At 42.7% G+C, this 25,818-nt stretch overlaps 1 protein-coding gene across 1 annotated transcript; it reads left to right on the top strand.

Annotated features, from left to right (window-relative positions):
* The first annotated feature begins 11,680 nt into the window (after window positions 1–11,680).
* Window positions 11,681–19,572, top strand: KCNJ2 (potassium inwardly rectifying channel subfamily J member 2). Its single transcript, XM_061175450.1, has 2 exons — window positions 11,681–11,749; window positions 17,589–19,572. Exon 2 carries the CDS (start codon window positions 17,809–17,811, stop codon window positions 19,090–19,092), a length of 1,284 nt encoding a protein of 427 aa, XP_061031433.1. The 5' UTR covers window positions 11,681–11,749; window positions 17,589–17,808; the 3' UTR covers window positions 19,093–19,572.
* The last annotated feature ends 6,246 nt before the right edge of the window (window positions 19,573–25,818 follow it).

The raw sequence follows: 25,818 nt of genomic DNA, 5'->3' as shown, positions 1-25,818 counted from the left end.
TTAGAATCAATCGTATTCAAAAGTCCCCAAGACCAGTTCTAGATATCTGCAGATCTAGGTATCTAGATATCTAGGTATCTACAGAAAAGCACTGTAGCGTTTTTCCTGGAAGAATCTGTGTGCAGACAGCAAGGAAGGAGGAGGAGAGGGGAGGAAGAGAACAGGGCTGCATTGGCAGGGTGTCCCCTGAGTCGTTGCTGCATGAGCACAGGCCCCCAGATGCATCCAGGGCCAAGGGCAAAAGTGCAACTTCTCTCATCACTGTGACAACTGATGTCCTTGCTCTCCAGCTGATGGAAAATTCCTAGAGGAAGAAGGGAAAAGGGAAAAGGAAAGGGGGCTGGTGGATGGTTAAGAGAGCTGAGTTGAGAGAGGGAGAGGCTGCCCCTACCTCCCCACTCCGGCTCTGCCCACTTTCTACTGGTCCAAGTAAATCCCCCCCTGAAAGCTCAGTTTGCAGCAATGCGCTCGTTCATCTAGGGAAGCCTCCACTACAGGTTGAAGACAGGAAAGACTTTGGCATCTGTCTCATTCACTCTTTGAAGCATTTGATCTCATCAATAAAGGAAAACAAATTGGGGTCCTCTATTTTTCCCCAAATACTTTTCCCCTGTTAGACAATCCTCTTCCCATATTTTGCAGAAAGAAGGCAGAACATGATGGTTGATGAAAAGCGGTATTATCAGAGACAGCTTTTGTTTTTGTTTTTTTAACTTAAACCACTGTAGTGACACTTATCTGCCCGTAATTCTTTCTGAAGCCAAGTCCTCTGGCTATTCAAGCCATTTCCCTTCCTAGCAAGTTAGGTTTGGGGCAAAGCAGTTGTAAGTCTAGTACTTTTCTGTCAGAATCAAACCATCACAAACCAATCACATAAGGCTGCTCCCTACAGCCCAACAGTGGAGATGATTTTCCCATGATGTAATGAATCTTTTAGATCCTCTGGAAAGAAAACTCACCAGCAAGTCCATCTCTCTGTCTAGAGATCCTTTCTAACGAGAAGGCTGTTGAGATCATCTAACGTGGGTAAAAACAGTTCCTTTAGGGAGAAGGTTTTTAGACCAGAAGCATTAGTTATGGGGGTTACCATTGTTACTCCTTTGCAAGGGAGAGAATAAAAGTGTAATCACACTAGGTCATGTGTAAATTTATGCTGTTTTTACTGGCGCTTAACCCTTTTCCTTCCAGGAATTGTTAAGTTCCTTTGCAGTCATAGATCAGTCCTTGGGTACGTTCTCACCAAGGGTGACTGTTTGACGGTAAGGTCCCTCAGTGGACCAACAGAATAGAAGTCAGGTCATGTAACTGACTCCCTGGAAATTACGTAAGAGAAATAAATACCTTGGTATTTGCACAGAAAGGAAATTATGAAATTTGCTTCAAGCATGAACTCAGAGACTCTCTCAAGATCAATCCTGTGAGAAAAATTTTTCTTGGTCTGAGGGGGTCTGCAAAGGAGTTAGGGGTGAAATCTTTTGTAGGAAAGACCTCCAGTTCCTATGTGGCTTGAAACGGGCTGCAGGTCAGGCTGCCTTCAGATGGAGACTTGGAAGAGGGTTCAGGAGACAAGAGAAAGAACAGAGCATCTGTCAAGGCCTAGGGTTCTTTCTCGTTTTCTTGTCTTTTCTTTCTTTTTTGGTTTGATGTCCTGGCCTGTAAGTCAATTCACAAAGAATGCTTTCCCTAACGGAGGAATAATTTTAAAAATGAATTTTTTGCGGACTGGACTATCTCACCTGCAGGATATGGGTTGGTGTTTTAGATTATCAAGTGTGCATGGTGCTTTTTCCAGCATGTTGCTTTGTAGGTTATGCTTTTCAAGGCGGCCTGTGGAGCTGGAATCCCACAGATCCTGAACTGCATTTCTAGAGAGGAACCAAATACTCAGTTATGATAATCATACAATGCTTAGCACTCTGCCTTGATTACTGGCTATATTTGGGTCCTAGTCCCCCCCCCCCCTTTTGATAGGATTTGAAATAACGTACAGACCGTGGAGGAAAAAAATGAACCAAACGAGCAATGCATAAGGAAAGAACATAGCGAGGGGTAAACTAATTTCTGTGCTTAATTCACTTAGGGAAGAGTGCTGACTCATTTTGAGCCCAGTATTAAAGAGCCTTGCATAAATTTCCATTATACTGCTTGGGTTTTGAAACTATGGATATGGCATTGGTGACTAAGTCTTTTGTGCTAAATGATGCTTTGACCAGGCAGATGTTCAGATAACTTCTGCAAGAAAATTCAAATAACCTTTTCATTATTGTCTGCTCTTCTAAGGAAACTGCTTATGATACATATACTTAGCTAGTGTTGTACGGAAATATTGAAGCTTTATGGTTATTCTACTGTCGGAAAATATTGAGAGAGTTGCTACTATCTACTTTGAAGTTTCGATATTTTAATACATAAGAAATATGGGTGCAACGGATGAGTAGATGATTTTTTAAAAATTGTAAATTGTAAGACACAACTGAACTCTGAACACCATAAAATCAGAATCATGACAGCAATTTGCTGAGAAATGTAGTCTCAATGCTGACTACAGCTCTTCTGTCAGACTGAAGCAACTACAAGTCAAAATTCAGCTGTCTTCAACCTCTTAGGAGGTTTTTAGGCATGTCATCATTATGTCAACAGATATAACTCTGTGTGTGTGTGTGTGCCTGAATGTTTAGATAAACTCTGAATTTGCTTTCTGCCAATTAATTTATTAAGTACATTCCTTCCTTTACTTAAACCTGTACTGAGGAGGCACTACATTTTTATATAAAAATAATAGACATTAAGAGCAATAGCTTTGGGGTTTGTCCTTTGCCCAAGTGGGAAATATATCATTATTTTTCAAGGATTTTTTTTTTGGAAGCCTATTGCACGTGTTAACACATATGAGAGGTTTAATCTCCTAACTGATTTTTTTTCCCTAAGTTGACTTAACAGGTACAGTGTGAGTCTACACATATTTCAGTTTACATGCAGGGAAATGACAATCAGTTTACAAAAAAGCATTATTTGTGATGTCAGTTCCTGCCTGGCTAACTTGGTGACTCAGTTATGCAAACCCTATAAATACAAGTTTTGAAATGTGATCTTCTTTAGTGATAAGAAGATCTGAAGCTGAAACACCAGGAACAGAATTTAAATCTGTGTTGTAAACTCAGAGTTTCTCTATTGCTAACCATGGAAACAATTTTCTAAAATGCTTGTTAGTGATAGTTATAAAATAGTGATAATTCATTTGAATTTCTGTAACATTTGAAATAAGCTGGATGTAGCTCAAATCCACATGCAGGAGAAGAAATATCTGGATTTGGTCCTAATCAGTACATTAAAATATTAAGCACCTGGGCTTCCCTGGTGGCGCAGTGGTTGAGAATCCGCCTGCCAATGCAGGGGACACGGGTTCGAGCCCTGGTCTGGGAAGATCCCACATGCCGCGAGCGACTGGGCCCGGAGCCACAACTACTGAGCCTGCGCATCTGGAGCCTGTGCTCCGCACCAGGAGAGACCACGATAGTGAGAGGCCCGCGCACCGCGATGAAGAGTGGCCCCCGCTTGCCGCAACTAGAGAAAGCCCTCGCACAGAAACGAAGACCCAACATAGCAATCAATCAATCAATAAATCTTTAAAAAAAAAAAAATTAAGCACCTATAAGGTGAGTAGTGACATAACTTGGGTTTTCTTTTAATAATCATATAATGCTATTAATGTTGTTTGTTCTGTTATCATTTGTCATTCATGTTATTGCCAATAGTAGGATACAAGCATTTTATTTTTGCATAGTTGTGATACATGTTTTATTTATTTGCAACTCTACACAAGGGCTTTGAATACTAAAACATACCTTTATCAAAAGCCTGGAATTAAATATCATTTGAGGTTCTATGCCTGCAGTACAGAAACTGGTCAATGAAGGAGGAAAATTTTCAATCAAATCCTCAGACACTGATCAAACTTATTTTTCACATGGAAGAAATCCTCCCACAGCATGAAAAGTGAGCCACACATTGGGAATTAGGCTCTGTGTAAGGAGTAAAAGGCCAAACTTTATATACTATAATCAGGGTAAAAATAATTTGGGGGGAATTACTAAGTGTCTGTGAAAAATGTAAGTCCTATTCTAGGATTTCTAGATTTGTCTGAGCAGAGAGGCTATGAAAAGTTATGTTCTGCAGAAAGTAGAGGAGGAAACTCTGGATGTGAAATCAGCAGGCTTAGAATCCGTATCTGCAGCTTCCACTCAGACGAGGAGCTCTCTTGGAACGTAATTTCTATATCTCTGTTTCTTAATAAATTAAAACTGGGACTTGGGAAATCATATAAAAAACAAAACAAAACAGAACAAAAGATCACATGGTAGGGCTGCAGCCAGAGGCAATGGCGGAAGAAATGACAGATTAATGTTGCAACAGTCCTGCTTACATCTCTTATCTTCCTACTCACACATCTGTAGATCCTTCCCTGTCTAAAGAATAAAGTGTCAGCAACTCGTGCTTGTCTTAAGGGTCTAAACTCTGGCCCAAATTTAATGTTCAATCCTAATATCCCTTTACTTGTGAATTTATACAAATGCTGACCATCAACTGGAAAATTCACTTTACTTTCCTCCCTTATCTAATACCAGTTTATACGTCCAGATGTAGCTATAATGTGCTCCTGAATGCCTCAGTTACTTACCTCTTCATTTATGATTTTAGCACATAATCAGGCACTGCCATAGACTGCTATGTTATTTAAAGACTTACTGTGTAAAAACATCTCTTTAAAATATCTTGGGACTTTCCTGGTGGCGCAGTGGTTAAGAATCCGCCTACCAGTGCAGGGCACACGGGTTCGAGCCCTGGTCCAGGAAGATCCCACATGTCGCGGAGCAACTAAGCCCGTGCACCGCAACTACTGAGCCTGCACTCTAGAGCCCCTGAGCCACAACTACTGAGCCTGCGTGCCGCAACTACTGAGCCCGTGTGCCTAGAGCCTGTGCTCTGCAACAAGAGAAGCCACCGCAATGAGAAGCCCGCGCACCGCAAGAAAGTGTAGCCCCTGCTCGCCGCAACTAGAGAAAGCCCGCGTGCAGCAAAAAAGACCCAACACAGCCAAAAATAAATAAATAAATAAATGAATTAACAAATTTATTTTTAAAAAAATAAAATATTTTATTCTTCTAACTAAGTTATTTACTTGTCTTTTCATTTTCATCATCCTTAGTAGCAGTAGCTGTGGTAGTAGTATAAACAACTACCATGGTCTAAGTGACTGCTATGGGTCAGGGATTTCATGTACATTATTTCTAATCTCTATAACAATCTTTCACAACTAGCTAGATCAATGTTGCAAATCATATCAGGCTGACCGGAAGCCCAAATTCTCCCCACTGTGCAGTTCTATCACCATTGTCAAGGTCGTAATTTAGAACATCCTTGAAAATCAATGCATTGGATATAATTTGAAAGAACTGCAATTAAAAAAAAAAGTTGTAAGAGACCATACCCATATACACTAATATGTATAATATACATAACTAATAAGAACCTGTTGTATAAAAAATAAGTTAAAAAAAAACAAAAAACACACACAAAGAAACAAACTGTCAGTCGAAAGGAAACCTTCACTATTGTCAGCTTAGTGCGAGTGAAGAGAAGACAAGAATCCAAAGTTGAAGTGAGGGTTCTTTTGCCCCTCAAGAGATCTGTCTTGGCAAAGGGGAGTTCCAGGCAGAGCTCTGGCCTTTGAGGCTTCTGAGGAGGAGTTGCTACCATCAGGACAAGCATGGATTTCTGTACATGAGCCCCTTTGGCAAACTGGTGACACCTACAGACCTCTTCTCAGAGTAGTATTTTTACATGCATCAAATGAAATAGGTCAGATTGCAAGGGAGGCCGATTATATTAAAATAAAGCTATTAGAATATTTTTTAAACCTGCAATATGGTAATATACATGCCTCTTTTAGTAATACATTAAATAACAAGATCTAGCAGCAGGTCTTATAAGTACCATAATTTTGAAGTAGTTTTGAACTTGAAAGATATTTTGAAATGTCTACAACGACTCCAGCATGATGTGAAAAATCCATGATTTGTATTGGTGACAAAGTCAAGGTCATGCTAATATTACTGTGATTTGTTGCTTACATTACAATTGGAAAACATGCCAAATTTCAGTTAGAGATGAGTGAAAATAAAGATGTAATTTATTCCCATTCAAGTTCACAAACCCTAGATTAAGAAGCTCTTCAATAAATTCTGATAGTACCTGGAAGAAAAAAAAAGAGATCATAACCTTTGACCTGGTAATTCCATATTTGGAAACCTACTCTAAGAAAACAGTAAGAGATGAAGATAAACATTAATCTACAAGGACAGTTAATACATCCTTGTGAGCATAAAAAAAAAGAATATAAATGTGTAAGAATAGGTGATGATTAATTACAGTATGGTTCATACATATTATGGAAATAAAATATACGTAAACATTAAAATATATGCTTACAGTTTTTGATTACATGACAAATGCTTAAATATAAAAAGTTTGGTACTCATTTTTCAAAAAGTATGACAGAATTGATTTAAAATTATGAAAAATAAAGATATAAAAATAGAAACAGAACTATAGGACAAAGGGAAAGAGATACCCAAAGTATTTATAATGGTGGGAATATGAATTTATTTTATTTTCTGTATGTTCCTACATTCTTCTATATTTGTAATGTTTATCTTGTACGTATCTCACAATGGGCATATATTGTTTGACAATTAAAAATAAGACTTAAATACACTTCACACTTAAAAACCCACACACATAAACTGTTAAAGCCCATACCCCCAAACTTAGATATTCAGGTATGTATGTAACCTTTCTTTCAAAAGTATCATTACAGTATTGTTGACATTACTCAAAATATGTTTTGCATTTTCTTTGTAGCTTGTGGCACCTTCCTTAAATGTCTAAAACAGTGAGGAGCATTGATCTTGTGAAGTTGTTTGTTTTGTTGTTGTTATCGTTCTCGAAAAAGCCAAGTTGCATGCATCTTATGGCAGGGCTATCAGGTCAAAGGGACCACCATCTGTGTTAAAAGGGAATGAACCGAAGCTGTAGAATATTACCTTTAAGAGTGCTAACCTGCCACAGATAACACAAATGAAATGATCATCACAATCATTGTGTTAAGAATGACAGTAACGTGAGGTCTGGCCCTAAGATGAATATGGCATTTTCGGAGTGTAATTGTCTCACCCACATGAGATAAATAAAGGCCTCCAGAGCATAACAGAGAGAATTTACTAAATAATAACTCAGCTGCTCTGGAAGTGTGAGCTTCTTAAAGAACCATCCCACTTACTGTTGTTGGTTTTAACATATTTGATGGAAAACAAAGATATATTTAATGGACCGAGTAAGCATTCAAATGATTTCTCATAAATGAGTGTATGATTTTCTTGGACAGAAATGTATAAACATACGCATATTTGCAAACACACAGGTATCTTACTTTTCCAGAGCTCTTTCTCAACTATTCCTAACACAGCAAATACGAGGTCTGAAGCATTTAAGTGCTCTGAGAAGCTAAAATAGATGTCATAAATCCATATCCTGCAGCTTTTTTATCCAAAAAGGAAACTGACCAAAACAAGGTAACTCCAAATTTAGCATATGCTCATACTATTTCAAAAATATACATCCACTTTAAGCCCTTTAGACCATATTTACTTTTACTTTGCATATATTTTTAAACAACCTTGGTTACATAATTTCTCAGCCCAGTGCATATTAGAATCAACAAATTGGACAGAACACGGTGACAGCCTGGTAAATTCAAGGCACACTGGCAGAAGCAAAAATGAGAAGTGAAAGCTCATTGATGGAGAAGAAGGAAAAACAAGCAGAAAGGCTTAAATAAGCTAGTCTGGGGTCATTTCATGTAGAAGACACTGTTCTTATTGTATCCTGATAGGCCCACTCTATTGCAGGTAAAAATGAAATAGCTTATGTTTATTATAATGCGTCATTACTGCGTCATTATTCAAAAGTCATCTTATACTCAAAAATATTGTTACTTTCATTCTTTTCATCATTCATCTGACATTTATTGAGCCTGATTTATTTACTCGGCCATGTGCAAGGCAATAAGGATATAAAGATAAAAAAAAAAAAAAAAAAAAAGACCTGGCAGCAGACTTTGAAAAGCTCCCCATTGGTAGGTGGAGACAAATACAGGGAAAAATATATCTGTAACAGCATGAGAGGAACAAAATATGCTGTACTAGAACTATGTACAGAGTGCTACAGGGGCAACCAGTTAGAGTTTGAGGATGCATACATTACATAAGGGAAAATAATTCCCAATCAAACAAATTTCAATTATTTAGAAAAGCCATTAAGTCAGGGGCCTCCAGCCCCTGGGCACAGCCTGGTACTGGTCCATGGCCTGTTAGAAACTGGGCCGCACAGCAGGAGGTGAGTGGCGGGTGAGTGAGCGAAGCTTCACCTGTCGCTCCCCATCGCTCCCCACTGCTCATATTACCGCCTGAACACCCGCCCCTCCCCTCCCCAGTCCGTGGAAAAATTGTCTTCCACAAAACCGGTCCCTGGTGCCGAAAAGGTTGGGGACCACTGCGTTATGTGACATGCTGCATTCCCAGGTCTGCCAGATCAGTTAGGCATCATCGCTGTGTGTGACAAATGGCAAATAAGTCTTGTGGACTAAATCCCATTGCTTTAGAGGAAACTGTGCAGGCAGTGGCATGCAGGAAGGACGTGCCATTCTTAGAAGCAGCTTATAATTTACACACACAGTTACACGCATATAGTCAGAGCCGGGGGCATACCATTACGGACAAAATCTGAGCGAGGGGCAACCCTGTCTTCTGGTATGCTCTCAGCATCCTTAACACAACTACGCAAGCTATTATGTCACACGTGTTGCCTTCCATTCTGAAGACTTCCCCATAAATTCTAATCCATTTCATTGTACTCCTCAGACATTCTCCAGATTTTCCTTTTTGCACAAATCCACTTTAGCACTTAATCAGAGGCTGCCTTATCTTGTCATTTAGTCATTTCACTTGTGCATTGTCTGTCTTCTCAATTAGAGATGGTGAATTCTTAGAGAGAAGGAACTGTTCCTCCTAGGGCTCTTCTGTCTCCTATCTCACCTAGCACACAGCTAAAGTACAAAGTAGCTACTCAACAAGTAGCTACTACCCTTGATTGAATTTATTATGGAGATGAAATCTTACCAGTGCAGTAAGTGAAATTGCCAAAGCAGTTTCCCAACAGATAAGATTACATTCAGTGGCTTAAAATACCCTAGTGGATGGCCTGTCCTCATAGAAGCAGACTGCAAACTCATCCTGTCTACATTTCAAGTCAATATAACATTTATTTATTGATGATTATTCATTATTACTGCAAAGACTAGTAAGTGGTTCTTACTACCTAGTAGATGCAAATAACAGGAGTTTTTCATCTTTATCATTATGAAATTGGGCTGCATAGATGGTTAACAGACACCTGAAAATATATCTGATTGCTGGTGATCTTTACATAAATGCAAAGGAAAGATTTATGTTCCTCGTGAAACAATCTCCTTCTGCGTCACACGACCATTCATAATCTGACTGCAGATCTAGACTGTGACTAATATTTGGCTTTAATATTATAGGTGGTTACCATGGAGGGAATCAGTAAGAGCATAATTGTCACTTCCTTGGAAAAATTTAATCCACAGATGGATCCCAACACTCAGCTGCACTGGTGTCCAAAACTAATGGGGACTTTTTTGCTAAATAAGGACTGATTCAGCCAAAAAGATATACTCTGACTAGAGAAATCTGTATTACGCATGGCTCCAAAAAAGTATATTTACCCAAGCACTGCATGTTTTGGAACACTAGAATTTTCCTAATAGGGACGTAGTGAAAAGTCTCTCTCATTAATTAAAATGCACATTTACATTTTTCCTTATAAGATGAAGCAATAGAGTTAGTCAATGCTACCCTGAATTTACAAAGTTTCAGTTACTAACAAAATTTAATTCTTCATGTTTCCTTATTTTGCTAAATAATTAAGGTGAAAATTCTATTCAGATTGGGAAGCTGCTTATTAAAATAATCAACTTTTCTCTAATATTCTACTTCAACAAATAAGCCTTGCCGCATAGCATTACATGGGAGGTGAAAGTGACATTGATGAGAAAGACGCCCCTTTGCCCAGATAAATACATATATTTATTTGCCCCCCTCCCATCAGTAAATTTATACAAACAACCATAATCCTGTAACTTTGCATTCATTTCTTTAAAGATTTTTCCTATCGTATGAAACTATCCTGGCCTGGGGTGTATTCAGTTTACTTAGAGTGGCATATTAAAGTAAAACAATTTCAATCCTAATTCCAGAGAAATGGCACCCCTTTCTGGGTGACTGGTTTTGAACTACAGCTCATTACCTGGAAATAAGAGTGTTGCCTCTCTGAATTCCTGTGGTTTGGAAAATTCTTAGCCATCTACAGATACATAGATTGAATCACAGTAAAGAAGAGAACATCTATAGATGATGAATTTCTTCCTCTTTCCATTTAGGTTTAATATGCTTTGAAGGATTAATTGGACCTCTCCCGCCTGTTCCTTAGAAGAAATCCATGAGGAAACCCATTTCAGAGGAAGCTTATTGCAGTGCAGTGAGCTGTACCTCATCCTCTGTCCTCTGGTTATTCAGAGTTAGCTTCTCTGTCTCCAGGCTCTTTTAGCTTTAGGCTACAGCCTGGCTTTCTATACGTCCACCTCTTTTGCAGAGTTGATCCAAACAGTATAAATAACACTTGGCTTAACCTTCTCCCAGGTTAAATTAGACCTCCCTGGCGTGAAGCATTATTCCCACGGAGAGGACTTTAAAAGGCAAGACAGTTGGTACCAGGGCTCGGACTACTGTACTACCTCAGCAAATGGAATGAAACAGCAATGCGCTTGGCTATCAGAGAGTCACACCGCGTGCGCAACCCGTTCCAGACCCTTTGAATCCCAGCGTCTTCCTCGGTGCTAGGGAAAGTGGCCCACTTGCTAAGGCGGGATTAAGAGCGATCTGCAAAACCCAAGCGTATTTCACCAGCACCTCCTAGGGGCCGCGTGCGGGTATGAGGCTCGGAGGTGGGTCCCGGCGCAGACCCTTTCCTTGAAGTGTCAGTTTCACTCTCCCACACGCACAAATCCAGCCGGGCTGTGCCACCCAGAATACGAGCTAGTTTGTTGAAGTAGTTTGGCGTCTCTAGGAGGCCTTTCAGAGGTTTAAATAAACTGCGCGGAAGACACATTTGATCGCTTGAGGAAATGCACATTCAACACACACCACACACACACACACAGGGATTTCAAACTTGGGGGACTCCTAAATATCCTTTAAGAGCAAAGCTGCGTTATGACACCAAAGTACTCAGACACACACACACACACACACACACACACGGTTTAATCTGTAACGTTCCAGAGTCCACACCCGGTTCACGCTGAAGTTGACAGAGCTTCTGAAAGGGTCTACACGCTCTCGCCTGGCTGCTGGGAAGGAGGGCTGGGAGGCGCTGATGCGCGGCAGCGCTGAGTGTCTGTAGGAGTCGCCGTTCCAGAGAGTTCATTACTCTTTAATTGCTCTGATTTTAGATCAGCAGAGCGTGCCGGGCGCTGGTGCAGACAGAGATTGAGGGCGGGCCCTGCGAGAGCGAGCGAGCGGTTCAGCCTTCCGAGCAGTCTGGGCGCTTTGTAAGTAATCGACCCCGAGCCGGGAGGAGGAAGAGCTTCTTCTCCCAGGCAGCTGCAGCCCTGGCGCGCGTCTGAATCCCGCTGGGTTCTGCGAGCCGGTCGCCGTCCCTTTCCCCGTTTAATTCGCGGCTCCTCATTGCACCGCTGGTCCTGGGGGGGGCGGGGGCGGATTCAGGGGGCGGGAGGGGGGTGAAGGGAGAGGAAGACGCGCCCCGGCTGGAAGGCTGAAACGCAAGCCTCCCGGCTGCCACCGCTCTCTCGGACCCTGGCCCCTCGCGAGCCTCTGGGGGCGCACGGCCCGCCCCGCCGCCACGGACGACAGAAGAGGGCAAGTGTAGGGCTGGCGAAGGGGTCGGAAGCTTTGCCCAAGGGCCAGGCTGCCACCGGGCAGCCGCAAGAGCCCGGCCGCAGAGCTTCCCACCTGCTGCCGGCCGGGCCGGGGCGCAGCTTCCCCCTCCCCTGCGCGGCCGGACCGGCGGCCGGGGCGCGGGGCGGGGGGAGGCGGGGGCGGACGGGAAGGAAGCGGCGGCAGGTTCTCCCCGGCGGCAGCCCCGCGGCCGCGGGCGCAGCATCCTCCCTCCCCGCGCGGTCCCCGGGGCCAGGCGCGCTGCGATTGGCCGGCGCGGCCGGGGGCGGGGCCAGGCGGGCCGGTGGCTCGCGACGCCTCAAAAGAGCCCAGGAAAGCGCAGAGCGCCCTGGAGCCCCGGCCAGCGCGCAGCCCGCCCGGCGCCGGCAAGCTGGGTCTTGGGAATGCTGGTTCGCCCTGGCTCGCTCGCTTGTACAAACTCCTGGATCTTACATGCCTCTGTAACCCCCCACTTCCACTCCATGTCCCCATGCTCCTGCGCCGGCAACAGGTAAGGGCTGCTGTGTGTTTTCTTCCCTCCTTTCCTCTCGTTGCCTGTGCGTCCCGGGGAGTGGGCTCGGGCTGCCGTCCCCGACCCTCCCCGCCCCGCCGCCCCAGAGGTGCCCAGCTGTCACTCTGCCGTAGCGCTCACCCACGCTCCGGAGTCCCAGACCATGCCTATAGAGTTTGTGCGCGCACCAGAACACCCCCAGAGCTAAAAATACTGAGACATGCTTGGAACAGTTGAGCAATAGAAACAGATTTCTCTGCAGCGTCTGTTTGTGCTCATAACTTCCAGTGCACCAGCTGTAGCGAGATACTGAGTTTGGAGACAAGGGCGAGGGAGCCTCTGTTCGGTCTCGCTCTAAGGGGAAAAAAAAGGGGGAGCGGGTGCGTCTAGAGTACTGGTCTCAGACTTTGGCAAACCTCGGGACGCAGCGCTAGTCTGGATCCTTGGCGTCTTCCCCCACCCCCACCCCCGCCCCTTTGTCATCGCTTCAAGTGTAGCTTCGAGTTCCAAACCCAGCGAGCGTCTCAAAGTTGCTTTGCTGGGGAAGAGAGCGGGAGCTCGCGTTGGATTTCAGCCGGAAGACCGCAAAACTTTCACATCCTATGTCACTCTCCCTTGAGCAACTTGTTATGCTTTGTAATAATAATATTAACACCGAAATTGGAAGACAGTGTGGTTTCAGGGAAGCACAGTGGTCAAAACGACTTGATTCTGCAAAAGATTGCATCATAACATAGAGTCATCATGACAGTTGAAAAAAAAAAATCGAGATAGGAAACGGGCAGTTTATCGTCTGTGTCTGGGTAATCCTGTCAGTAGGATGGTAACTGGAATACCTGTGAATCCTGGGGATTTTCATAAACTCAGAATTTACCTGTTAGGAAACAAGGCATTATTTGAAAACGTGTTTTGGGTGTGCGAAGAGTGCATATTGCTTTGTATCACTTGTTTTCTTTTCACGTTAATAATCGGTAGGCTGTCAGATCTCCTCTCGCGAACCGCTGTTGTGTGTCTGCTGTATGTTACCTGTACACTTGCTAGCTTTTTCCTGCTCACTTCCAACCCTGCCCCAAGTGTTTTATTTATATTTGCCATTATCCGGAAAAATCCCCAGGCTCAGGAGTAAGAGATGTTACTTTAAGGAGGGTGGGAGGGGTGAGAGTTGGGGGTCAAGGTCATGTCACTTTACTTTCAACCCCTCCTCCTCCCCCTTTGCTGGCACTTTCTTTTATATTATTGCTCTCCATAGGAATATTTGTTCCAAGCTCTTGTGAATGTGGCGTTAAAAACACACACACACACACACGCACACACACGCTATTTCTACTTCCTTCAGACTTTCTGGTTGTAGAATCCCTGGTTAGCGGTAGAGTCCTTGTATGACTTGTATGAGTAGCATGAGAGACTGATCATGTCTTTACCTGAGCAGCCAGACTGTTTCAAGCTTTTTTCTTTTTCGTGTATATTTTTTGTTGGCCAAAGACGTATACTTTTCAGCATGTGAACGTGTTGAGTGAGGCTGCGTGCATTGTTGGGTGTGAAAGTTACAGGGCTCACGTAGACGAGAGTGGGTATCCCGCCTCCCCTACTGCCCCTCCCCCTCCCTTCTGTTTACTGAGCCTCTGAGAGGTTGCTTTGCTAGCCTTGAGCTCTAATAGCAACAGCGTGCCCAGAGCACACTCAGGCTGGTGTATATGGCGTCAGCAGGGGAATAGCAGTTCTAGACAATCAGCCGACCTCTCTTTCATCCCAGGGCACTTTCTTTTACCATCCTTATTTCCTATCCTTCCTTAGAAACTTTCTTATTTGCTCCATGCCACGACCCTATGAGGGGACCCACTTATTCTCATTTATTCTTCCTGGTTACATGTTTCTGTTCTTTTATACTCCATATTGGGAATATTTCCTTTATGGTAAAAATGATTTGGATGCATTCATTTACACCGTGTTATCTCCTCGACCGTGTATATGGATCCACAGCTCTCTCTCCTTGAACATCTACCTTGAGATTGAAGGCCTGAACTATTTTTTTCCATTGCTTATGCTTCGTTTTGGCTCGGCCTATAAATAGTCTTAACATGAAGAACATCACATGTAGCCTCTCAATTTCCCAGGAATACTTTCTACCTCATTGGTTATACCCTGGGTAAAAATGATTATCTGTGTCTATTAAATTTATATCAGGCCCTTAAATATTTTAGCTGAAAATGGGGGAATTTACACATTGTTCATCAAACCAAGTATCAGTTCTCCTGAGTTGTGCCCATCGAGGACTCCAATCACGTGATGTTTTCATCTATTCTTAATCAAATGTTTCTTAAAAACGTATCAAGAATAGAGCCCTAAAATGAAGTTACCCGAAAGCCCTATTCCTAATTAAAGTACTTTCCCAGATGCTCATGAATCGGTGACTTTCAGTGTGAGAAGTGCAGGCAAGGAAGTTTTCTGCTTGCTTGCAGCCACTCAGGCACGCGGGCAGGTTCACAGGAAAGACATTCTTCAGAGTGGAATATTAAGACAATTACCCTCGCACACGTTGTCAGGTTCTAGATTTTTGCTACGTCATGAGCTCCACCAGAGTCTGAATACGCATCATGTGTGTGCACACATATACACACATCAATCTGTTTTGGAGCATACCTGCTGGAAGTGACAAAAGTTTCCATTTTGCCAAAAAAAATCTTTTTTCCCCCCTTTCCAGGCAGAAATGGTAGAATTTCTAAATGATGCTCCACATATGGAACAAATTCTGTCATTAGCAATGGAAATAAGACAATAATAGTTGCTCGATACAGGCTCTTTTCAAGATTCTAAATGCGGAAAGCTATTCGTAGGAAGCTGGTAGTGTGTGTTTTGTGGAATTCAAACTAATGTCCTGGGGTCAAGATTTTTGGAAAGTCGTAATTCAGTCTTTAGATTTCATATGGTTGTTATGCTTTAATCTGGAAAGAGTGCAGAAATAAGTCAGAAGAAATTTGAGACTGTCTACTCACGGTCCCTAATGGTAACTCAGATGGAAGGATTGTTTTGAATCATGAAAAGGGAATTTCTTGGTGTCAGCTTATAAGATTCTGAAGTCAAACAGAGCTCAAGGATACAAGCACTATTTAAATGAGGCCTCCCTTGCCCCCCTTTTTGGAAAATGCACCTGCATTTGGTGTCATGTTGTTACCTCTGCTTTTGTGTAGAAATGCTTGGCAATTTCATATGAGCCAAGTGAGCTGAAATCGATGTTTAAAAAAATTCTTTCCATGTCCGGGATCTAGAACCCTGAGGAATAGGAGTCTTGTTTCTTTTGTCCAAGTACAAACTTCATGGGGAAGCAGACAAAACATTGAAGCAGGTGGAAGGCTGGGAAGGCACAGCAACTTCTTTTTATAAAGTAATTCAAAGGCACTTTCAAATCAGGCATCATTTAGGTGTCAAAAGCTGCCAAAATGTAACACACATTGCAATTTTCACAGATGACTAATCTCAGGAAAAATGTGTTGGGGCACATTCTTGCATAATAACTTGGATAAAAAGGGAGAAGTGAAAAGACTGTAACAAGACATTTTCAAAGACAATGCACCTTGCCTCTCTTTAGGGGGGTGCCCGAAAACAGATCCGTGATTTGCTTTCTTTCTTTGCAGTTGGCTTGGCTGAACGTGGTTCTGTTAAGTGCTTCATCTGTATGTGGCTTGGGGGGAGAAAGAAAAAGTGGAGTCCTCGTCATCAGGGCTTCGTCGAGCATCACTATTATTTCTCAGATCTGTGCTATATTCATTTTTTAAAATTTGTGTTTGGTTAACAAAACACCCTAGACTTTCTCCTAGGCTTTTGTGAGTCCAGGAAAAACTAGTCTCTTTGGAGCAAAATTGGAAAGTCAAAGTCAATAGGTGGTTTTTACCTGGGCCGGGGTGGGGAGAGATGAAGCAAGAGGAGAAAACTGAAAACTACTGTTTGTTTTCATTAAGTAAAGGTGAGTGCATTCTCCATAGGAACAGAGAGCAAGCAGCAGCCCTGGAAGTGAAGAGTCAGCTGAGGGACCCTTATGATTTATTACTGCAAAGCCGTCTCTGTTTGGGAAAACATAGACCTGGACTTCCACGAGATGAGTTCCAGTCTTATGTCAATCCGCTAAAGACCTGGTCCTTGGGCACAAAGGTGCTTACTTCCTAGCCTGTCATCACACCTGACAATCCCATCTCCAGAGACTTTCAGGACTCTCATTGCTAGGCAACAGGATCTCTCTGTATCCCCCAGAGTAAACCTGTGTCTTCAAGTCAGCATCACTTGCGCTAACAGAGATGTTATCAGGCGTTTCTGCCTAGTGGCTGCTTTCTGTGTGCGAAGTGACGGAATAAGCCCAAACAGTCTCCAGAAACCGGGATCCCTTTCATATGATTAGAAGGGCTGTCTGCTCAGTTTTATCTTTTAAACAAAATAGTCGGTGCTTTTGGATTTCAACTTGTCGTCAGGGGCTCTCATATTCTCTCAACATACACCTGCTGTTCAATTAATACTAACATTCTGCGTTCACGCGAAATGCTCTCTCGACACGTCCGCGTTCTTAAAGCTTCATGACAAACCTTGGAGTTAGAAAGTCTTTCTTCTGCCTCATCACCTGGGACCCCGGCAAGGAGTGAAGGCCAAGGAAGAGAACAAGAGGAGAGAGGTAGCTCTGTAAAGTAGACTATTCCAGATTGCTGGCAAAACATAGGGGAAGGGAGACCTGAGATTTCAGTTGAAAGACTGTCACAAACAACTAACTCTTCCGTGTTTAATGACTTCATGCTTCTAAATAATATAAGAAAGTATTTTCTTTTCTGTCTATTTCTCTGGGACTACAAGGAAACGAAAAACCCAGTAATTCAACGTAGAGGACATTTATCTATATCTGACCCTGTGTCTGGCTAGGAAATGTTGCCTTAGGGAGTAGACTTCATTTTTCCATGACTTCTTTTGTAACAAACGATCTCTCTCTCTCTCTTTTTTGGTAGGACCTGTTCTCTGGATGTCAGCTGAGTTACTAAGGTGACTCTGCACGCCAGGAGAGAGACCTTGGTAGAAAGAACCTCCAGGCTCTTGGAGACCCCCATCTCTCCTTCTTTTCTGTGTGTGTGGGTCTTCATTGAACATTCAAACCTGTTTCTCCAAAGGGTTTTGCAAAAACTCAGACTGTTTTCCAAAGCAGAAGCGCTGGCGTCCACAGCAGAAGTGATGGGCAGCGTACGCACCAACCGCTACAGCATCGTCTCTTCGGAGGAGGACGGCATGAAGCTGGCCACCCTGGCGGTGGCCAATGGCTTTGGGAACGGGAAGAGTAAAGTCCACACTCGACAGCAGTGCCGGAGCCGCTTTGTGAAGAAGGACGGCCACTGCAACGTGCAGTTCATCAACGTGGGTGAGAAGGGCCAGCGGTACCTGGCGGACATCTTCACCACGTGTGTGGACATCCGCTGGCGGTGGATGCTGGTCATCTTCTGCCTGGCTTTCGTTCTCTCCTGGCTGTTTTTCGGCTGCGTGTTTTGGTTGATAGCGCTGCTCCACGGGGACCTGGACGCATCCAAGGAGGGCAAAGCGTGTGTGTCCGAGGTCAACAGCTTCACGGCCGCTTTCCTCTTCTCCATTGAGACGCAGACCACCATAGGCTACGGCTTCCGCTGCGTCACGGACGAGTGCCCCGTGGCTGTCTTCATGGTGGTCTTTCAGTCCATCGTGGGCTGCATCATTGATGCCTTTATCATCGGCGCAGTCATGGCCAAGATGGCCAAGCCCAAGAAGAGAAACGAGACCCTGGTCTTCAGCCACAATGCCGTGATCGCCATGAGGGATGGCAAGCTCTGTCTGATGTGGCGGGTGGGCAACCTTCGGAAAAGCCACCTGGTGGAAGCTCACGTGCGAGCACAGCTCCTCAAATCCAGGATTACTTCCGAAGGGGAGTACATCCCCCTGGATCAAATTGACATCAACGTCGGCTTTGACAGCGGCATTGACCGCATATTTCTGGTGTCCCCCATCACCATCGTCCACGAGATAGACGAGGACAGCCCTTTATACGATTTGAGCAAACAGGACGTCGACAACGCGGACTTTGAAATCGTGGTGATCCTCGAAGGCATGGTGGAAGCCACGGCCATGACCACGCAGTGCCGGAGCTCGTACCTGGCCAACGAGATCCTCTGGGGCCACCGCTACGAGCCCGTCCTCTTTGAGGAGAAACACTACTACAAAGTAGACTATTCGAGGTTCCACAAGACTTACGAAGTACCCAACACTCCCCTTTGTAGTGCCAGGGACTTAGCAGAGAAGAAGTACATCCTCTCCAACGCTAATTCCTTTTGCTATGAAAATGAGGTTGCCCTCACAAGCAAAGAGGAAGAAGACAGTGAAAACGGGGTCCCAGAGAGCACGAGTACGGACACGCCCCCTGACATAGACCTTCACAACCAGGCAAGTGTACCCCTAGAGCCCAGGCCCTTACGGCGAGAGTCGGAGATATGACTAATTCTTCCTCGGGAATAGTTACTTTGAAACACAGTCTGTTGGTCAGAGGCCCAAAGCAGTTACGCAGACGACGGTACTGGTGAAGAGGTGGTTTGAGACAAGTGACCACGAGGGACTGAGGCTAGCACGGTGCTTTCAAAGAAAGACTGTAGGCTCAGAGATGAACCTAAAGCACTAAACATGCCTCCCCCCCGCCCCCCCCGTGACCCGATGGCACATAACACGTTGTAGAATAAGTTATGGGGTGTTTATGTCTTGTCTTGTGTTTTCATACCAAACTTGAACTTGCAGGCAAGCCTTGGTTGGTTGGGTATTTGATGTCTCCAGAACGCTTCTCTTTAGGGAACAAGAATGTTTTTAAATGGCATCACATTTTTAAATGTTTTCAAGGCAAGACTCTGCCTTAACTTTTGAAAAGCTGCTAACTACACGAACACACGTTGTACTGTTGCAGTGTAGTTTTTCTTGTGTGTAATTTAAAAAGTCAGTGTTGAACTTTCTTGAGAGCTCATGATACGCGCTTCACAGTGGCAAGTATTTGGCTATTAGTTGCCAAAACGAGAGCCTGATTTTTTTGAGGCCAGTAATTTGTTTGCTAGAATTGATTTCTCTCTCTCTGTCAGTCTCTTTCCGGTTACATAAGGGCATTATGTAACACTAGCCAAATGGTAGCCTCTGGGTTGTTATTGTTTTTTTTTTTTTTTTTTCCTCCATGATGTTAATGGGTGATCTCAAATTTTAAGTTAGACTACCTAAAATAAATACCAAAGATAACGCACATTTTTGCACAGTGGAGCTTATACTAAAAAGGAAAGAAAGCCCCACGGCTGCCTTGAAATCAAGAGACAATAACTTTGAACCTCAGCAAGACCCTGAACTGCCCTCTCCTTTTGCACCTTATTCAGAAAACAGAACATCACACACACAGTCGAGTAAGTGCAGTGCTTTACATTTCTGTTCCTTCGTGTAACTTTCACGTTATAGGAGGAAGAAGACAGGGGAAGAAAAATTCACACACACACGACATAAGCATCTTTTCTTTCCTTCGAGGTGGTGCTAGCCAGGTGAACGCATACGTTGAGAGACGGTGAGGTGCCCTTAGATTTTTTTTCTGGGTTTTTCCATTTTTTGCACATTCCAAAATTTATTCCAGAAGACAAGACCTAGGTTGACATGAGTCGGCATCCTTGACGCTGAGCCATCCAACTTGAAAGATCAATAGGTTTAAACCCCTGCGGCTGAATTCCTTGCCCTGACAGCTGGTACGTCTCCAGCTTGACTTCATCTTCCGAAAGATGCCATGCCTGGCCTCTAGGCTGGCTCTTACGATCAGGCTGTCTGGACTGAGTCCTACAGCATCCGAGGGGCCTGTGAATGCCGAAGTGAGAAGGTGGGAAGATGCAGAAGAGCCCATTTTGACATAGCTCATCAGCTCAAGTATTCAGGAGGGAGGGGAACATTGCTTTTTTTTTTTTTTTCCTAATGGTACAGAGTAGGAACGAAAATGTCTCAGTAATTTAGGGTCAACAAGAGCCATACAAATTCTAACAGAGTCCCAAGTAAAGGAGATAATGATCTAAAAGGGTCCTTTCCCCTTGATGGATGCACTCATGCACTCATGATTGAATCCGAGCTGATCCCTTTTGCCCGCGGAGCCCTAGAGCAGGCTACTTAGGGCACATTGTTTTCCAGAAGCCTCTCCTGCCTGGCTGCCTGACTTGCTAGAAACATTTTGTTTTGTTTTGTTTTCCGCTGTAGCTCAACATAATGGAACTCTCTTTTGGTTTAAAGTTCCTTATTTGTGAATTCTGGGGTTGCTGACTTTTCTTTTTAATTGGCGTCTCGAAATCAACTCTCTTACGGTATTATATCCCTGTATGCCATTAAAAAACAGCTTGTTCTAGAATCCTGTATTTTGTAAACTGTTGTCTGTGGTGGTCTCTGGTTCTTGAACAGCCATATCTGAATGCGGTGCCTGCAATAATCGGACAGTCTCTGCTGTTCTCAGCCTTCAGAGTCGATGGGTTTGAACACTGTGGAGTTATTTTCACTGAAACCAAGTTAGAGATATCAAGCAAGTGGATGTTAAGTCCAAACTTAAAGGCAGATTGGGGAAGTTGTTTAGAGAGTTGGAGGGATTGCGTGGACACAGAATTTACATTCTTCTGTAAATGGCAAATGTTCGGCCATTGACAGAGGACGTTGACAGTTTCAGCTGCTGCTATTTCGATATTTTTGCAAAGGAAAATAATCAAACCAAAGAGTATTCAGTGGTCTGTAAATTAAATGAAGATTCAGTGGAGAATGGGGGTGGCCACAGAAAAGGCACCTTCCCATCACACAGCGCTGCCACTTAAAAAGACTTGAGATATTTGAAAGGGGGTGGGTAGGGGGCAAGAATGAGGGAGGGAACTCTTGCAACTTCTTTCTGAAAAAGAGAAAAAAAAAAAATCTAAAATTTCTGGTGCACAGGTTTGTTTTTTTTTTTTTCAAGAAAATTTTGCAGAAGCTATGTTTTTAAAGTGTACATTTTATAAAGTTTATCAGATATTTTCATATTTAAAGCCAAATGTAAATAGAACTCTGTAAAGGGAAAAAAATTGCCATAGAAAGTATAATTTCAGTGCAGCAATTTCTGAGAGCTAGTACCTATATGCTACCGGTTAGCATGGTTTTAGCAAATATTTACCAGCCTTATAAGGTTCGTATTGCTATGTTCTTCTGTTATTTATTTCAGCATGGACTGTTGATTTGAAAGCTTTTTCTAGTTATTAGTATTTTCACAGTTACAAGCTTTAAATGGCAATTTTTTTTTTTTTTTTTTTGTCAAGAGCCAAGACACAGGTAATGCACAACGGTTTTTGTTTTTGGTTTTGGTTTTTTTTGCTGCATTTTACCTTCAAAACATTTGTCATTGACTGGGTTTCCTTAATTAGTGCACACATGTCATTAGAATGCAGGTTGAAGAGACTCACTGTGAATATCTGGGGTCTGTTCCGGGATCTGTGTTGGCTTCTCCGTGGCAAGCAAACCCCCATTGAATTTACTTAGGAATTATTCCCTTTTAAAGAATTTTTGCCCATATCTGGATGGGCATTATATTTTTGGGAGGAGGACTAGATTCCTGGTTATCCTATTTTTAAACAAAAGGTAGACAAAGTGAATTCTATTTTGATTATTGAGAAAGGAATAGTTTTCTATCCCTCTAAGAGTATACTTGAATCAGACATTTTAAGGATGTCACCCATAACTCTGAAACCATTTCCAAATTCCTGGTGAAAGTTTGTTTTATCTTTTTTTTTCAATTCTATCAATGCATTATTTCTTCCCTTCACTTCCTTTCTTCCCTGTCAACTCCCACCTCAAACCTTGATGTTTATTCAGTGAGTTCTGTCCCCTAAATCATGTCACTCTTACAAAAAACAAATGTTGGTTCATATTTGATGATAAGCCACTCAGTAAAGGTAAAAAGCTTGTTCTGAGAAACAGAGTGTTTTTTCACTGTGTCCAATAATGTTAAGGTAAAAAAAAAAGAAAAAAAAAAAAAGTGTTGCCTAGTCACTCACTCCCAACTAGAATCCCTTTTCTAGCGATGTTGGGTTTCAGCTCTGGGCTGCGGTGAATTGAACAATGCCGGCCTTTGACAATCGTGAGAGTTATTATTTTCCCGTTTGCTGTCTTTTTGTATCTAAAGTCTTCCCAATGTACTGCACAAACCATGGATTGTACATATTTTTATATATTATGTCTTATTTTATTATTTCTAAATAAAAAATTAAAAATTGAAAACAAATCAGTGCAAGACTCTTTGGGCTCCCTGTATGGTTACTGTAGCATCCCTGAGATAGAAAGCAAAGGTTCCCAAACAAGAGGGCATAAACCCTGATAGTCTGGATAAATAGAGCCATAGAAATCACCGTTAACAGGTGTGGGGTGGCAGATTACTTTAATCCAAGTAAGAGGAAGTCAAGCTCATATTTTGTTTTTGGACAGAATGGCCTAGATAGAAACGACCGAGAAACAAGCAAACAAAACTAACAAAATGTGTAAGGTTTAGATTTTGAGTCTCTGTGTAACGACAGAGGTTACTCTTTATTGAGCCTAACTGGGTAGGGTTCTGGCTTTCTATTATTTCATTCCCCCGAAACCAAATCAGGTTATTATATTCTCGTGTAATAGATCAGAGTTGGCAAATATGTTCCCTAAAAGGCCAGATAGTAAATATTTTTGGCTTTGTGGAACAGTCTTTGTCAGAACTATGCAGCTCTGCCCTGGTACTACAAAAGCAGCCACGGAGAATACAAAAACAAATGGTGCGGCTGTCTGTCAATAAAACTTTACTTATACAAACAGCTGGTGGGCCGGATTTGGCACATGGTCTATAATTTATTGACCTCTGTTATAGAGGAAGAAACTGAGGCTGGATTTTAAAGCTAATAAATCATCGAGCGGGTAATCAAATTCAGGTTTTATGTGCTTCTAAATTTAGTTTAATCCACCAAGCTATAGAGCGTTTCAGGGCACCAAGGTACCAAGGATCTGTGGTCTCAGAGAAAATGTCAATTCCTCTGGCAAATTTCAAATAGTGTAACTGTTTTCCACCATTGGAAACACTGAGGAAAATCCCCATCCTGAAATACGGGTTGCTCCTTAATATTTTTCCTTTAACAAATATTTTTCTTTTAACAAAGCCCTTACTATGTTTCGAAGATGGTTCTACGTTCTTTATGAATATTGAATAATTTAATCTTAAGAGCAACCCTATGGAGTGTGCATGATTTTTATCCCTGTTTAAGAAATGAGGGGACTTCCCTGGCGGTCCACGGGTTAGGGCTCTGTGCTACCACTGCAGGGGACCTGAGTTTGACTCCTGGTTGGGAAACTAAGATCCCACAAGCCGTGCGGTGCGGCCAAAAAAAAAAAAAAAGGAAATGAGGTCACTGAGGCCCAGAGAGGTTGAGTATCTTGTGTAAGCACACACAGCTAGTAAGTATTAGAGCTGAGTTTTAAACTGAGGCCATTTACTTTGCAGCAACATGGATGGACCTAGAGATTATCACACTGAGTGAAGTAAGTCAGACAGAGAAAGACAAATACCATATGATATCGTTTATATGTGGAATCTAAAATAAGACACAAATGAACTTATCTATGAAACAGAAACAGACTCACAGACATAGAGAACAGACGTGTGGTTGCCAAGCGGGGGAGGTGGGGGAGGGATGGAGTGGGAGTTTGGGGTTCGCAGATGCAAACTCTTATATACAGGGTGGATAAACAGCAAGGTCCTACTGTAGAGCACAGGGAACTGTATTCAATCTCCTGAGATAAACCATAATGGAAAAGAATATGAAAAAGAGTGTATACATATGTATAACTGAATCACCTTGCTGTACAGCAGAAATTAACATTGTAAATCACCTATATTTCAATTAAAAAAATAAACGGAGGCCATTTAGCACTGGGCTGAGCTTTTTATCATTATTCTACGCTTTCCATTTGGAGGCATTCTTGGGAAAAGTTTCATCATTTCGTTTCAGGCCTCTCTGCTTCTCAGTTTTTATTCTTGGTGATGAAAATGCATTCTTTTTCTCCGCATAGGATACTATACATGAGCACAGTGCCCCCACCTCCTTCATAACCTGCTCTACAATTGCTCCCTTGGTTCCTGAGGCGAGAGGACAACTCACAAAGGTAGATTAATTACAAATAAGCATCGGTTGTGGGATTTAGGTAAATTTCAAACTTCAGATTAATTTCAGTTAACTAGGAATTGCTGAGGCCTGTCCGGAGGTGAAACCACAAAGCCCTGTTACTAACCAAACGGCAGGCACCTCACCACATCACACACTTCTGCTTTCCTCCAGCTGTGGGCCGCCAAAGGTGTAACATGATTCGCTTGATGATTGGTCCCATTAAACAAGATACAGGATGGTAACTCCAGGCAACAAGTTGAGTGCTATATGAGTCCCATCTCTACTTTTCAAAAAAGAAAATCAAATATGTGTACAAAAAGAAAAGGTGAGGGTGGAATTTCAGAGTTTTTCTGCTTAGGCCTTCTTTTCAGTGAAAGCCAAGCAAGGCCTCCCAACTCCAGCCTCTTTAAGCAACAGCCTCCAGATAATACTCACAAAGAAGAAAACATGTTTCTCTCTAGAAATTTCCATATTAAAGCTCGAAACACTGAGTACATCAATCAGATTTGCTTTCCCAAATTAAAAGAAATGAAAAAAAAAAGCCTAGCTTTATGCATTTTGAGTGAAGTAAAGAACCAAGTCCATAATTAGCATATTTCAAGAAGCCAGAATCTTTTTTTTTTCTTCAAAATAGTTCAGAGCAAGGAGCCTAGTGACCTGATGATTTGAGCCACTATATGAGGTTTGTTATAATGACTTAAACATTTTTATATAATTATAAGGTGATACCTACAAGGCATGGGTGAATAAAACTATCATAGTACCTGGCTCTGGAATAGGTTGACCAGCTGTCCTGGTCTGTCTGGGACACAGGGTTTCCCCAGGATGCAAGACGGGCAGTCCTTGAACTGGAAAAGTCAGTCATCTGCTTTGGAGGCTAGAGGAGTAGAAGTGTTGGGGAAGTGAAGAGAGGGACAGTTAAGAAGAATGTGGAAGGGAGGAGTTTAGAAAAGGTGAGCCAGACTCAGCACAAGCGTTACTAAATAGTAAGAATAATAATGATGGATAATTACACATAAGTGGTTCT

The sequence above is a fragment of the Eubalaena glacialis genome, chromosome 19 (genome assembly GCF_028564815.1).
Source record: "Eubalaena glacialis isolate mEubGla1 chromosome 19, mEubGla1.1.hap2.+ XY, whole genome shotgun sequence".
Taxonomy (NCBI): Eukaryota; Metazoa; Chordata; class Mammalia; order Artiodactyla; family Balaenidae; genus Eubalaena; species Eubalaena glacialis.
The sequence above is the reverse complement of the archived record's forward strand: the minus strand, read 5'-3'. Positions and strand labels throughout refer to the sequence as shown.